This window comes from Rana temporaria, chromosome 1 (genome assembly GCF_905171775.1).
Source record: "Rana temporaria chromosome 1, aRanTem1.1, whole genome shotgun sequence".
In the NCBI taxonomy this organism is placed as follows: Eukaryota; Metazoa; Chordata; class Amphibia; order Anura; family Ranidae; genus Rana; species Rana temporaria.
In genome coordinates, this window is record NC_053489.1 from 8,347,911 (window position 1) to 8,362,819 (window position 14,909).

A 14,909-nucleotide genomic window follows, 5' to 3' on the forward strand; every position below is an offset into this window, starting at 1 on the left:
TGATGGTATCATTTGTTTTTTTCCTCCAGTCCGTTAGTCTTTGGGTGATAGGCTGCCGTCGCACTCCTTTTAATTCCCAGAAGGCAGCACACCCTGTCGTTGCGCTAAAGAAAAAAAAAAACACATAAAAATATATATTTTTTTTTAGAAAGTAGCAATAAAAAAATTAAATAAAAACAGCAAAGATAATACAATTGAAATGACACATACCGTATTTATTGGGGTATAGCGCTCTCCCGCGTATAGCGCGCACCCCTAAAGTTGGCCAGAAATTCCTGTGGAAAAAAGGATTTTGTACTTACAGTTTTGGTGTCTTGCGCGACGTCCATCGGCGGCCTCGTCGGGTCCAGCGTCCGTCTGCGGCTTCGGGTGTCCTCTTCATCGGGTCCGGCGTCCTCCTGCGGCGTCCTCACTCGTTTCCCGCGCCGAGTTTGAATACTGCGCCGGCATATACTGAGCGCAGTACACTCGGGCAGGCTCACGTACGTCCAGGACGTGAGCGCGGGAGGAGCCAAGACTGCCCGACTATACTGCGCTCGGTATATGCCGGCGCGGATATCGGCGTATATCGCGCACCCACGATTTTGCCCTGATTTTCAGGGCAAAAAAGTGTGCGGTATACGCCGATAAATACGGTACTTAATTAACAAATTCTCTGCCCTGGTCGGAAAGAATTCGTTTGGGACAGTCATGTCGATATATCATGGAGCAAAGACGCTGACCCACCTTTAACAGCCGATTTCGATTTTAGAGGATAAGCCTCAACCCACTTTGAATAAGTAATCTGTGGCAGTCAGGATATATTGATAACCATCCGCTGTTTTGGGTAAAGGGTCTGTAAGGTCAATTCCGACCAGCTCCCAGACAGCAGACACCTGTGATGAAAGACTTATGATTAAATGTGTTTTATACATACATACATACATAACACAGAATATATTTACCTTAATACACTCCAATGCCTTTGGAGCGGCCAAAGGCTTTCCAATCTTCTGACACTGGTGACATTCCTGGATCTGTTTAAAAAAAAAAGAAAAAAAAAAAAAACAGTATAAAGAGTGTGGCATGCGCAGCACTATAAAGTGCCTCATGCCCTGTGGCATTAGAAGAATTGTGATATCTCTGACTTTTCAGTCCAACAAGACTGTCTATTACTCTGAAATTCCTCTATTGCCGTTCTATGGAAGCAGTAAGGTTTAAAGAGCACACCGAATGCTTAAAACAACTTCTTTATTAATTTCACTTTTCTTCATAGATAACACTGCTGCGACAGTCCAAGTACAAACACGTGTTGAATAAGTATATCAAAATGGTGGTTCAAATATTCTTGTCAATCTTGTCATTCAACATAAAATGGTGGATATATTCCTTTCTTCAGTATTTATACTCTCTCTCTCTCTCTCTCTGTAAGTTATCAAAGCATTCTCGGATTTCTCTGAAAGGTATAACTTGGTTTGCAGGGTTTGTTAGCTCGGTGCAGTTAGCTTGTTAGAGTGGATGAATGTGACTTGGTTCGAATGACTGAATGCAGTTAGGGCGGTTAGATGAATTTGTTTGGTGGAACTACAAGTGAACACAACTAGATCAGTATACAGTTCTGATCACACTATTTACAATAAGAACATATATATATAACTTGTGTAACGTACCTATTTAGGCCCTTGCTTCCATAGAACTGAACTCTGTATGTCTGCTCTGCTCTCTGTCTTCGTGTGAAATGAATTTGCAGCACATGTACAGTATTAGGAACCTCCCAGACAGAATGGATGCAAAGGTAGCTGTGATAGGTCAAGACTCTGCTCCATGTGAGATTAGCTGTGATTGGCCAAAGCTACTGATGAGTCACAAAAGCTTAACTCTCTGAATTCTACTGTGTAATTTGAGATTACCTTCACTGTCATATAAATAAACAATTCTTAAAGGCCTATTTTTTCTTTTGCTTCTGTGAACACAACATACAACTCTTATATGACATTCAAGCATAAAATCACAGTGAATAACTTTGCTTTGTCTCTCACATATAAACATGTGAGTTACATTTAGGTTCTTAGCAGGTTTAGCTGTATATACATGTAGGTTATATTAGCTACCTAGGACAGGTTCTAGCTGGCCAGCTACAAAGAGAGGTGCTCATGATTCCAATGACTGTGATATTGGCCACATCCCTGGGTAACGTAGGACAGAAAAGAATATACCCCCTGGATGGGACTTTGCAAGCCAAACACAGTATAAGTATAAAAATATATTTCATTGGGACAAGATAACCATGTTGGCACTTGATAGAAGCGCACAATGTACACCAGGGTGCATGAAAACAACAAAAGGTGCAAATTTCAGCAAAATACCACCAAGAACAATAAGGGCCAGATCCGCAAAGAACTTACGCCGGCGTATCTATTGATATGCCGCGTAAGTTCTACGATGCCCCGTCGTATCTTTGTTTTGTATCCACAAAACAAGATATGACTGAATGTGGGCTTGATCCGACTGACGTACGTCTTAGTACGCCGTCGGATCTTAGGTGCATATTTACGCTGGCCGCTAGGTGGCGCTTCCGGTGATTTCCGCGTAGAGTATGCAAATTAGCTAGCTACGCCGATCCTCAAACGTACGTCCACCTGGCGCATTTTTTTACGCCGTTTACGTAATGTTTATGAGGCGTACGCAATGTTAAGTATGGACGTCGGGACAGCGTCAAATCTTCCGTTGTTTACTTCGTTTGCGTAAAATGTTCGCGAATAGGGCTTTGTGTTAATTACGTTCACGTCAAAAGCATTGACTATTTTCGACGTGATTTCGAGCATGCGCACTGGGATACCCCCACAGACGGCGCATGCGCCGTTAAAAAAAAAGTCATTTACTCGGGGTCAAGATGAATTAACATAAAACACGCCCACATCTTAGTCATTTGAATTCCGCGCCCTTGCGCTGACACATTTACACTACGCCGCCGTAACTTACGGCGCAAATTCTTTCTGGTTGCGGAAACTACGCTGTAAGTTACGGCGGCGTAGTGTATCTGAGATACGCTACGCCTGCCTAAGGATAGGCAGATCTTTGTGGATCTGGGCCTAAGCGTGCAAAAAGTTGGCAGAAAAATACCAAAACATCAAAAAACAAAACATAAAAGCACTCTCCAAGTGGGCGATGTGGAGTTGCCCGACGCTTTTCTGGTTAACAAACCGTCATCAGGGGCCACAAGAGCAAGAGTAGTGCAAGTTGCAATTCCCATGATGGACTAGGTGTGGATTCCCCTTATACCGTGTTTCCCCGAAAATAAGCCCGGGTCTTATATTAATTATGCCAACAAAAGACACAGTAGGGCTTATTTCCGGGGTAGGTCTTACTATGTAATGTGATGTCTTCTCTCCCCCCCCTCCCTGCCTGTCAGGAATCCCCAGTGTGAACCGAGTTAAAATGCTAGTAAAATCATATAATCCACTCTATTACAGTATTAAATAATGTACAATGTGTGTGTTTCTGTAATATAATTGTGCCAAATACCTTTGTTATAGAGCCGCTCTGCGCTTCGGTTACCCGCCGGAGCTCTCTTCCCCCACAATTATATTACAGAAACACACACATTGTACATTATATACTACTATAATAGAGTGGATTATAGGATCTTACAAGCATTTTTAACTTATTTTCAGGGTAGGGCTTATATTGCAGCCCTCCTGGAAAATAACGCTAGGTCTTATTTTCAGGGTAGGTCTTATTTTTGGGGAAACAGGGTAGTCGTTCAGGCTCAGTCCAAGAGATGTACAAGGGGGAAAAAAATATATAGCATCCAGAACAGCCCTCGCTGCCAAAAGAGCGGAAGTTAGAAGGGCCCAGGACCCTTAGACCCTTAGTCCTAAAGCACTTCCCCTCAATGGTCTCTATACTGTCCTCATACACGTTAACACGGTGTGTAATCTGACATGTAGCTAAGCCAATCCCATCTTCAGGAAGAGAAGAAATTGTACTGCTTTAACTTCCTCTATTATTGATAGTAGAATGACAGGAAAACGGTGAAACTACAGAATAAAACAGTAGCATTTAGAACATGGGTCTTCAAACTACGGCCCTCCAGTTGTTCAGGAACTACAATTCCCATCATGCCTAGTCATGTCTGTGAATGTTAGCGTTTTACAATGCCTCATGGGATGTGTAGTTCCGCAACAGCTGGAGGGCCGTAGTTTGAGGATCCCTGATTTAGAACATATCTATGGTACATGGCCTAAGACGCAGAATTATGGGACGTACTAAACTGCATATTGGGATGATTGGATTATTGGCTGCAATACTGAGAACTCTCACTAGATGTCAGTGCACTATATATATATATATATATATATATATATATATATATATATATATATATATATATATATATATATATATATATATATATATATATATATATATATATATATATATATAGTAATGACTTTGGGCCATATTCTGAGTATAGTTACGATGGAGTATCTCAGGATACTCCATCGTATCTCTCTTTTTTGGGCCGTGTATCTATGCGACTGATTCTTAGAATCATTTTCGCATAGATACGCTTAAGATCCGACATGTGTAAGTCACTTACACTGTCGGATCTTAAATGTAATTACTCCGCCGGCCGCTAGGTGGCGTTTACGTTCAGGTCTCATTTGTTTATGCAAATGAGCCTGATACGCCGATTCACGAACAAAATCACGTCGCGTAACCGTCGCTAACGTCGTTTGCGTAGGCGTAAGGTTACCCCTGCTATATGAGGGGTAACCTTACGCCAGTCCCACGTAGGCCATGTTAAGTATGGCGTCAGGTCCACGTCGTGTTTTCCCGTCGGGTACGTCATTTTAAATTATACTGAATTAATGGAAAAATTACATTTGACCTGTTTTTGATGGAAATATGGGTAGAATTATTATGTTAACTCCTGACAATTAACATAACCCATTACTGATATGAATATGAATATGCATATAATTATTTTTCTAAAAGGGGATTATGGTGGAATATTGGTTATAAATATACATGGTAATATATTAAACAAATTTCTCATAATATTATGCATATAATTATTTGTCTACAAGGGGATTATGGTGGAATATTGGTTATAAATATACATAGTAATATATTTAACTAATTTCTGATAATATGCATATAATTATTTTTCTAAAAGGGGATTATGGTGGAATATTGGTTATAAATATACATAGGTTTATATTCAACCCATTTCTGATAATTTTATCGCAGACCTCCTTAAGACCCGTAAGGGAGGAGTAGGTTGGACCGCTACCCCTCTATCAGGTAATAACTGAGGCAACCGCCTAAGAGGCTGACCAACTACTACCCCCGCGTGGGGATCCGGCCCACACGCCGTTGCAGAGGGAGGTGCACTACGTCTGCTCCGGGCCCTCTGACCGCCTATTATGGCTTTGTAGCAGGGGGGCCCCTCCATATAAAACAATTTATCATCGTAAGAAAAAAAAACCCCGGCGGTTGCTAGTCTCCCAGGAGAGCCTACAGGGAAAGACCTGCCCCTAACTTGGACGACGTCTGTCCCCCAAGCCCCCTGGGCGCGTAGCATCCGATTAGTAAGGTAACAATTTGGAGCTCAATAATGTTTATACAATATGTTATGAGCTATTAATCATATCAACAGGATTCAACACAAAAAAAGTAGCAGAGAAGAAGAAAAAAAGCAAACTGGAAATAATGTAAGACCGGAATGGCCAGGAAGGGTGCACGGCATAGGTCTTCACTGCCCGGGCCCTCCTCCCAGCCCCCCCTGATTCGGACAACTGATGTTCCATATTCATCTGCATCAATAAGGAGGTGATCATTGCCAAATGTTGGGCCATCTATAGGTACTGTTATCTCCTGGAAATGCCGTTGTCCGATATCCAAATATATAATTGTTATAATCTGAGAACAGTATTCTCCTAATACCAATCAAATGTAACCTTTATTAAAACCTTATATAAAACACATGTTTTTTATATTTTTGTTCAAAGTTGTTTATGGCAATCTATATATATAAAACTCAACGTGTGTGTGTGTATGTATGTATGTATGTATGTATGTTCCAGCATCACGTCCAAACGGCTAAAGATATTAACATGAAACTTTTTTTTTAAAGGTAAATTTTTTATTTTGAAATTTTTGTACATACAAAACAGACAATACAACAAACACACATCCTAGGCGAACATCGCCCGGTACATCATTTTACAAAACTTTGGTAGCTGGTACACATTGAGCATTTTCATAAAAACACACAGAGAAAGGTGGGAGAAAAACAACAGAATCGTTAATTTACTCACTTAGATCTATTCAACGGGCAGAGGTATCAGTCAAAGTTCAAGGAGCAGGAGGTATGGTGCTCTCGGAATCAACCCAAGAGCCCCAGACCTTCAAGAATTTTTTTGGACACCCTCTGGCCTCATATGTCATCTTATACAGCGGTATAGCACGATTGATGGTGGTGAGCCAAAAGGTAATGGTAGGTAAGGATGGAGACTTCCAGTGGAAGGTTATAGACTTCTTAGCATAGAACAGTACTATCCGCAGGAAGGTTTGCATATTCTTAGATATAGTCTCGTCATCAATGTGGCCCAGTAAACACCTCAGAGGATTACATATATTGGGTATCTCAGTCAGCGAGCTAATGAAGGCCGTGACCTCCGACCAGAACTTCCTAATCGGAGCACACTCCCACATCATATGAAAGAACGTGCCATCGGCCGCGCCGCATCGGGAGCATAGCGCTGAGGGGATTCTGCTCAGTTTGAACAGTAAGCATGGTGTGAAGTAGGATCTGTATAACAGTTTGGTCTGTATTACCTTGTCACGGGATGAAATGACAGAGGGGACCTGGAGGGGCAATACCTCCTGCCAGATCTCCTCCGTCAGTTCAGGGATGTCGGCTCTCCAGCTAGCAGCCGCTTTGCTCAGCCTTTGAGTCGTAGTGTGCAGGAGAGACCCATAATATGTGGAGACTAACTTGGTGTGCGAGATTAACATGAAACTTGGCACACAGGTTACTTATATGTCAGCAACAAACATAGGATAGATGGTTTAACCCTTACCCACCCCCATTTGCCATGGTCGGGGTTTTCCTTTAAAGTCCCATTCAACTCTATGGGAAATACATGTTACTTCATAACTTCCAAACGGCTGTAGATATTTCGATAACACTTGGTCACATGTTACTTATACGTCCACTTAAACTATAGGATAGTTAATTTATCCCTTAACTACCCCCATTTGTAAGGGTCGGGGTTTTTGTTTAAAGTCCCATGCAAATCAATGGGAAATGTATGTTCCCACATAACTTCTGTACGCCTGGAGATATTTCAATAATACCTGCTACACATATTACTTATATGCCAAATAAAAATATATGACAGTTACATTAACCCTTACCTACACCCTTATATAAAAGATGGGTATATTTATATTACTATGATTTTCCTCCCCAAAAGGTTAAGATAGGAAGACCGGACAACGCCGGGTATTCAGCTAGTAAGAGATGAACAAGAAAAACATGACAATCTTAACATGCTTCAAAATATGTTATTTCAAATTGTATTAAACATTTTGTGCTAATTTCCTGCAATGTAAACAAACAAAATATGTTGGTGGTCTGCCCTTCTGTCCTCCACACTTCTGGTGATACCATTTTCGACAAACTACGCAAAGGATCTGTTTTTCTTCATGGTCATTGTCACCGGAGCAGTAAAAAGCCTTCGGAATAGCTGTAACGGGATGTGAAAGTACTCATGTCCTCCTGTGTGTCCTGTTCTGCTATTTTGACCATTGGTGGGCTGTAGTTCTCAATTTTTCCTGCTACATGTGTGTACTTTGCTGTTTGTTTCATTTTTAGGTATGAGTGATCCACTTGCAGTATCTTGCTTTGTATCCACTGTCTAACCTTATTGCTTTCAAAATCCCGCACATATTGCAGACCATTACATATAATGTATGAATTTAGGATGACATGCACTCCACAGTCATAAGAAATACTTTGTTTTGGGCAGTCAGCACTCACAATCCAAGTCCAGTCTGTTTCAACAAACTCTGCTGAGGAACAGAGAGTGTGTATGCCGTACAGCATTTTTTTGTAGAACCGCGCAGTAGGTTTTATAGTCGTTGCTTAGAGAGTCGATTGTGACTCTTAGGCCCCTTTCAGACGGACGGCTGTTTTCCCGCAGTTAAAAGCACTACAAATGTTTTGTGAAATTCAAGGCTCCAGGCACTGCGATTAGCTGCATTTGCACTTTGCGATTATATGCGTTTACGTGCGTTTAATTGCGGCCGCGTTTAGCTGCGGTATTCGTTTCCATAGAAACCCTTTCTATTTTTTTTTGTTTTTGTTTGGTTCCCTTGAATTCTACCCATGATGCATTTCGGTCCTCTGCATTTCAAAACATCTATTTCCTGTCTCCTTTGTTCCCTGGCTGAGTGTGTGTTGGAGTTTGGAGTGAGAGGAGCGTTCTGTGTATTGTATTGAGATCTTTCAAGATGAATGCATGTATGGGTAGTTTGATGGCAATGCTCATCTTGCTATTCATGAAAATGAAGAGGAGAAGAGCTATCGAGTCCAGAAGACGTCTCCGTTGTTACTGGGTGCACCCTTTAACCTCACAGCGTCTTTCTATTGGCTACTTTGCCCTGATGTTCGGTGAACTTAGAACCCACGGTGATAAGTTCTATAACTACACAAGGATGTCGGTGGAGAGTTTTGACGAATTGTTGGGGCTTGTTCGAGGACGAATCATCCGACAAAGGACCAACATGAGACGATGCATAAGTGAGGAAGAACGGCTGTTACTTACTTTAAGGTAGGTTTTTCATATCATTCATGCACATGCTGGTGTACCGATATGGACAATAGTGTATGTGTGATTGTATATGTACATGTATATAAGTGTATATCTATTTACTTGCAATATATATATATATATATATATTCATATTGCATAGATTCTCTCTATATCTATATATATTATAGAGAGAGAGATATCTATATATATATATATATATATATATATATATATATATATATATATATATATATATATATATATATATATATAATGAAAAAGCAATCATTTTTCTTCCATCGTTTTCGTCTTTGATGAAAAGTCTCCAGCTAAGCCGCTGCTTTTTTTTTCTAACAGAATTCTATTTATGTGTATCGTAATACAGAACTCTATTTATGTGTAGAACTCTATGTATGTGTATCAATTGAATTGTTCTTAATTATTGTATTGCAGATACCTTGCCACTGGAGCGAGTTTCACCTCACTTCATCATCAATTCCTAATGGGGATTTCAACTGTGTCAACCATAGTACATGACACCTGTATTGCCATTTGGGAGGAGTTGAAGAGCACAGTCATGCCGGAACCAACAATCAGCTTGTGGGAAGAGATAGCGGAGGAGTTTTGGGAGAAGACAAACTTTCCGAATTGTATTGGAGCATTAGACGGGAAACATATCAGGCTCATCAAGCCACCAAACTCTGGTTCCCGCTATTTCAACTACAAGAAATATTTCTCCATTGTGCTGCTGGGACTGAGTGACGCAAACATGCGCTTTGTAGCGGTGGACGTTGGAGCATACGGGAGCTCTGGAGATTCACGAATTTTTAGAAATTCCATGATGGGACAGCGTCTGCAGTATGGGGATTTTAATGTACCACAGCCAAGGCCTCTACCAGGTACTGCTGGACCAGATCTACCCCTGGTAGTGCTAGGAGATGAGGCATTTGCCTTATCCACTCACCTCCTCAGGCCCTATACTAGGCACGGTCTTACTGCCAAGAAGCGCATCTTCAATTACCGCCTGAGCCGTGCACGCAGAATGGTGGAGTGCGCCTTCGGTATTTGTACAGCTAAATGGCGTGTACTGTTGACTGCAATGCACTTGGAAGTGGATCACGCTGTCAATGTGGTTTTGGCATGCTGTGTTCTCCATAACTTTCTAAGGGGAAAGGAGATTGCACACAATGAACCACCGTTACCTGTTTGTGAAGAGCACAGAGGGAGTGTTACTACCAGTCGCCCAAGCAATCATGCTCTACAAGTCCGTGAACATTTTTCTGATTTTTTCCTTTCTGATGATGGACAGCTACCGTGGCAGTACAATTATGTTTAGTCTCCTATTTTTTTTAACCATTACATCAACCTTTTTAATATCACTGTTCACATTTTTTCTGTAATAAAAGTAGTTGACAACTTTGTCCAATTAAATCGGATTTATTTTTTGTTTGCTATACAAAAATTAACAAAGTGTATCAAAAATGTGTAAATCATTACAAAAGAACGATGCTTACAAAATATGGTTGCTTGCATCTATACAAAACAATACAAAACTATTTTTTTTATAATATTCCTTATGAACATGCATTTTTCTTCAAGTAAAACATGACACAGAACATTTCCAAAAAAATATAAAGTGACCCATTAGAACAGGGATATGCAATTAGCGGACCTCTTGATGTTGCAAAACTACAATTCCCATCATGTCTCTGCCTCTGGGTGTCATGCTTGTGGCTGTCAGAGTCTTGCTATGCCTCATGGGACTTGTAGTTCTGCAACAGCTGGAGGTCTGCTAATTGCATATCCCTGCATTAGAACATTCCAGAGATATTCCTGATGTGTTGTTAGAAAATCTTTTTTCCACTAAATAGATGTGGACATTAGGTGCATGAACAAAAACTGAAAGTGAAGTTCTACCCTGCCTGAAAAAATATAAAAAAAATATAAAAACAAATTGCCCAAAAACATTGGGGTAGGCGATGGGTCTTCTACCTTTGTCCTCCTACGGCACGAAAGCAGCCGGCACATTCACGAAGAGTGCTCGCACACTGCCAGTTTCCTGATGGCGGCATTGAAAGCTAGCAGGATAGAGGGATTGTCCTCCGGGGGGCAGTTTAGATCAAAGGGGTTAATTTAATAAGGCAAAACAACTTAACACTACAAGTGCACTTGGAAGTGCATTCGCTGTAGATCTGAGTAGTAGATCTGATATGGGTGGTAGATCTGCTGATTATTATCTTTCAATCATGTGCAAGCAAATGTGTTTACTATTTTACTTGCATGTCCCCCTCAGATCTACAGCGACTGCACTTCCAAGTGCACTTGTATACTAAATGGATTTGCCTTTATTAAATATTCCACAAAGTGTCTTTTAAAAGTCAGCAGCTATAGTGTTTGTAGCTGTCGACTTTTTTTCAAAAAAGAGCGGGCGTAGACCCTTGTTAAATACTTTTTATAAGATCAATGCTAAACAGCAAAAATAACTTGTTCAAAAGAGGGGTGCATGTAGCAACATCAGCAGCCATTTTGAATTTAAGTGCTTCAGATTGTGTGCAAAATTCTCCTGAGAGAAAACAATTTTGAGGAACATAATCTTGTTCTCTTTCATTTCTAAATCGTTTCCTAGGTGTATTGTTGGTTCAATTTTCCTTCTATTTCACTAATGTTTTGTTTTCTTCATCTGAATTTCTCACTTCCTGTTTCTCCTCAGTAAGGTGTTTAGTAAGTTGTTCTAAATAACTTTGCATGGCTCGGATGATAGTGGAAAGCGTACCTAGGAGAAACAGGCATTGAGAAAAAAAAAAAAACATATATATATAGAAGGGAAATGGCAGGAAAGAGTAAGTGAACCAACAATGCACAAGCTTAAGGAAACAATTCAGGTCAACCAAGCCATTTAGCAGGGGTTCACCTAATTATTATTTTTTTCAAACAATACATCCAGCACACTAAGCATACTAAGCACTGTATGTAGGGTTTTTTTTTTTTTTTGTCTCTGTACATACCGTGATATTGTCATTTTGTTCAGGGCTTCCGGGTTCTGTTAACTGCGGGAGTGGGCGTTCCTATCCTTGGATTTGATGATTGACGGCTTGTGAAACAGTTTCCCTCTCGCCTGTGTCCACCGTATAGTGCCGACTTGCAGCTATGTTATTCCTAGAAATCTGGTGACGCGCGTTGTGCGCCAGGAAAACTGTTGCACAAGCCGTCAATCATCAAATCCAAGGATAGGAACGCCGTAAGCCTTGGACAAAATGCCAATATCACGGTTGGTACGGTCAAAAACAAAGACCTACATACAGTGGATGTGCTTAGTATGCTAGCTGTAATGTTAGAAATTTGTTTTTAGGGTGAACATCCGCTAAACATTACTTTGTGCAAAGATATCAATAAAACATTGCATGAGCAAAAACTAAAAAAAAAACAAACAGTAATAAAAGTAGAAAAAACTACAAGTTCTGATACACTGGGTAAGAGGAACGCAAGGTAGAAGGGCTTGGTTCACTGCCAACATCTATATGTTGTACGGATTGTGTAGATGAGGGTGAACTGACCGGGTGGGGCTGCCCATGCATTCTCTGAAAACCAGGATAAGATGGGAAGGGTGTATATGTTGGTGGCGGCCCTGCATATGAGTTCATGACTGGTGTGGTGTCACGGCATTCAGGACTGGGCATTGGCTGACTCAAAGAGCCACTAGGTGAATTAAAACCCAGAGCCCATGGTTGAAATTTAGGATATGGGCGTTGCTCTTTGCATGCGGACACTATATACGTTAAATAGGCATGTATATCACCCCTAACATCAGTGCGTTTCTCTGGCGGAATCTCCCTGAGTACACATAGTAACATTCTCAAAAAAATGACATCGGGATCTGAGATGTTGAGGAACTCATCTTTTTTGGCATCATTTTGTGATTGTTTTCTCATTTCTACAATAATACGATTAAAATAATCCTCAAAAGGTGTCTCTTGTTGGCGTGGTCGACGAGTGGTGGAAGAAGATCGTGCTCTCTTGTCAAGATTTCCCTGGAAATAGATAGAATGCATAGATTACGCTTCTGATGTTGAGGTCACACTTGGTGAACAGAGGTCACACTTGATGCTTGCTTAAATATATGTGCCAGTGCTTGTGTCACAGCTTGCAGCACCCGTTTTGAATCGATCAGACACAGGCACTTGTAGTCCCAAAAACCTGTCACTGTACAAAGCCAGAAGTACGACCAAAAAAGATGGAGATCGTGACCAAATTACATACCTGCGGTTCTGGAGGTTCTTGATAATCTTGAGATGAAACTGTCTCTGGAATGGTTTCCTGGCTGGTCTCAGTATTATTTTCTGGTGATGAACTTGCACGCCTTGCGATGGCTCTTGCAGGAACACTTGAGACAGTTCTAGGTAAAAACAATAGAAAACATTACACGTTTTTAAAAACAGTTATCATGAATAGTGTCATGTGTACACAACAGAATAGCCCTCTATCCGGAGCTAGGAGGGGAAAAAAAATGGGTCTACACCTTTCACACTGGAGCGGTAAGGTGCAAACAGAAATCCTGGAAGCAGCATTTTTGGAGTGGTGAGGGAGCGGTGTGTATACCGCTCCTTCAACTTTCAAGCCCGTTCAAATGAATGGGACAGTGCAGCTATACTGCCCAGAAAACGTTAGTTAAATAACATATATGTTACTTACGCACGCATCTCGGTGGTGCGCCTCAAGAAAGACAATGCCTCTGCATGGGGGTTAGCCCTACGGCGAGTTGAGGGTGCTCCGCTTCGCTCCGCAGACTTCTCTTCGTTTACTTCTTTCTTGTAGCGGTCGCGTAGGGATCTCCACCTTGTATAAACCTCCTTCCCTGCAATATATATTTCATTGTATAATTTAATAATATATTTTGAAAAAATAAACGCATATAAGCCGTACATTGAGAGAGATTTGCTCTCACCCCCACCCAAGAAACTAGAGAATACACAAACCATTTGACCCCTTTCACTGCAAGTGACAAAAGTGTCCAATCTGTCTGCTAAAATTTAGCTGCCCCTCCTGTTTTTTTTTTTTTTTTTTTAAATTGTCCAGAAAGTACTAATGCCCGACCTTTGTGTGAAAAAAAGGAACAACAATTTGGTTTAGTTGCAGCATTGTCATTGACGCAGCGCTGTATTGCAAAAAAATGGCCTTGTCATTAGGGGGGGTAAATCTTCATTAGTCTGGTTGTAATGAAAGAGCTATGATGCATGTGTACCCTGATACATGAATATACATAAACACCAGAAACTTTGCACTCACCTCGGTTATCTTGATCAGTTGCAGACATTTCGTCCCAGTTCGGTGTTACAAATTTGTACACTTCCTCCCACTTTGACCTCTTCAACACTCTGTCGGCATATCCAGGGCATTCTGGGTCCCATAACTCCGGTCGGGCATGCACCAGGGCTATAATGGCCTCGTGGGAGATATCTCTGGCCGCCATGCTGTCTTCTCCTCTTTCCTCTATCCCTAGTACTTCCTGTGTCATGTCCCAGGTATGCTAATGAATGATGATGTGCTTCCTGTTTTTTTTTTTAAAACGCTGATATCCGCAAGTGACAAAAAAGACTGCGATTGCCTGCGGTTATGTGCATATAGCTGCGCTACATCGCACCTGGACGCATTCAATTCTATTTTTTCTATTCGCACGAAACCGCATGTAACGTAATCGCACGCAAACGCTGTGTGTGAATGGGGCCATAGGCAAACATTGTGTGCTTTTAGCTGCGGTAGAAAAATAGAAAATCCGCAGCTAAAAGCACCATTCTATCCGTCCGTCTGAAAGGGGCCTTAGATTTTAGGTCGACTACAGCCAAAAACCAGTGCAGACCTCGTCCATATAAAGTTAGATCACTGTTAATTGGGAAGAATAAAACATCATAGTTTAAAAGTGATAAGCAATCTGCAAATTTTACAAAGGATGCATATCCCCCATTACTAACAGCATGGAAAAAATGTGGAGGAATTGCAAAACAATTACAGGAAATTTCAGATTCTTTAACCACTTAAGACCCGGACCTTTAGGCAGCTAAATGCCCAGGCCAGGTTTTGCGATTCGGCACTGCGTCACTTTAACAG

At 41.1% G+C, this 14,909-nt stretch overlaps 2 protein-coding genes across 3 annotated transcripts; one reads left to right on the top strand and one right to left on the bottom strand.

Annotated features, from left to right (window-relative positions):
- Nucleotides 1-8,337: 8,337 nt before the first annotated feature.
- On the top strand, nucleotides 8,338-10,238 carry LOC120924451 (protein ALP1-like). The gene is made up of 2 exons (XM_040335424.1): nucleotides 8,338-8,825; nucleotides 9,261-10,238. The coding sequence occupies exons 1-2, from the start codon at nucleotides 8,506-8,508 to the stop codon at nucleotides 10,141-10,143; spliced, it is 1,203 nt and encodes a 400-aa protein (XP_040191358.1). The 5' UTR covers nucleotides 8,338-8,505; the 3' UTR covers nucleotides 10,144-10,238.
- Nucleotides 10,239-11,971: 1,733 nt separating this feature from the next.
- Nucleotides 11,972-14,378, bottom strand: LOC120924461. 2 transcript variants are annotated; one of them, XM_040335444.1, is made up of 4 exons: nucleotides 14,091-14,378; nucleotides 13,497-13,659; nucleotides 13,065-13,188; nucleotides 11,972-12,835 (listed from the first exon to the last, which is right to left on the bottom strand). In XM_040335444.1, the coding sequence occupies exons 1-4, from the start codon at nucleotides 14,317-14,319 to the stop codon at nucleotides 12,257-12,259; spliced, it is 1,095 nt and encodes a 364-aa protein (XP_040191378.1). In that variant the 5' UTR covers nucleotides 14,320-14,378; the 3' UTR covers nucleotides 11,972-12,256. The 2 variants fall into 2 exon arrangements, with proteins under 2 accessions (XP_040191378.1, XP_040191368.1); XM_040335434.1 differs by having other exon boundaries at nucleotides 13,065-13,200.
- Between the last annotated feature and the right edge of the window lie 531 nt (nucleotides 14,379-14,909).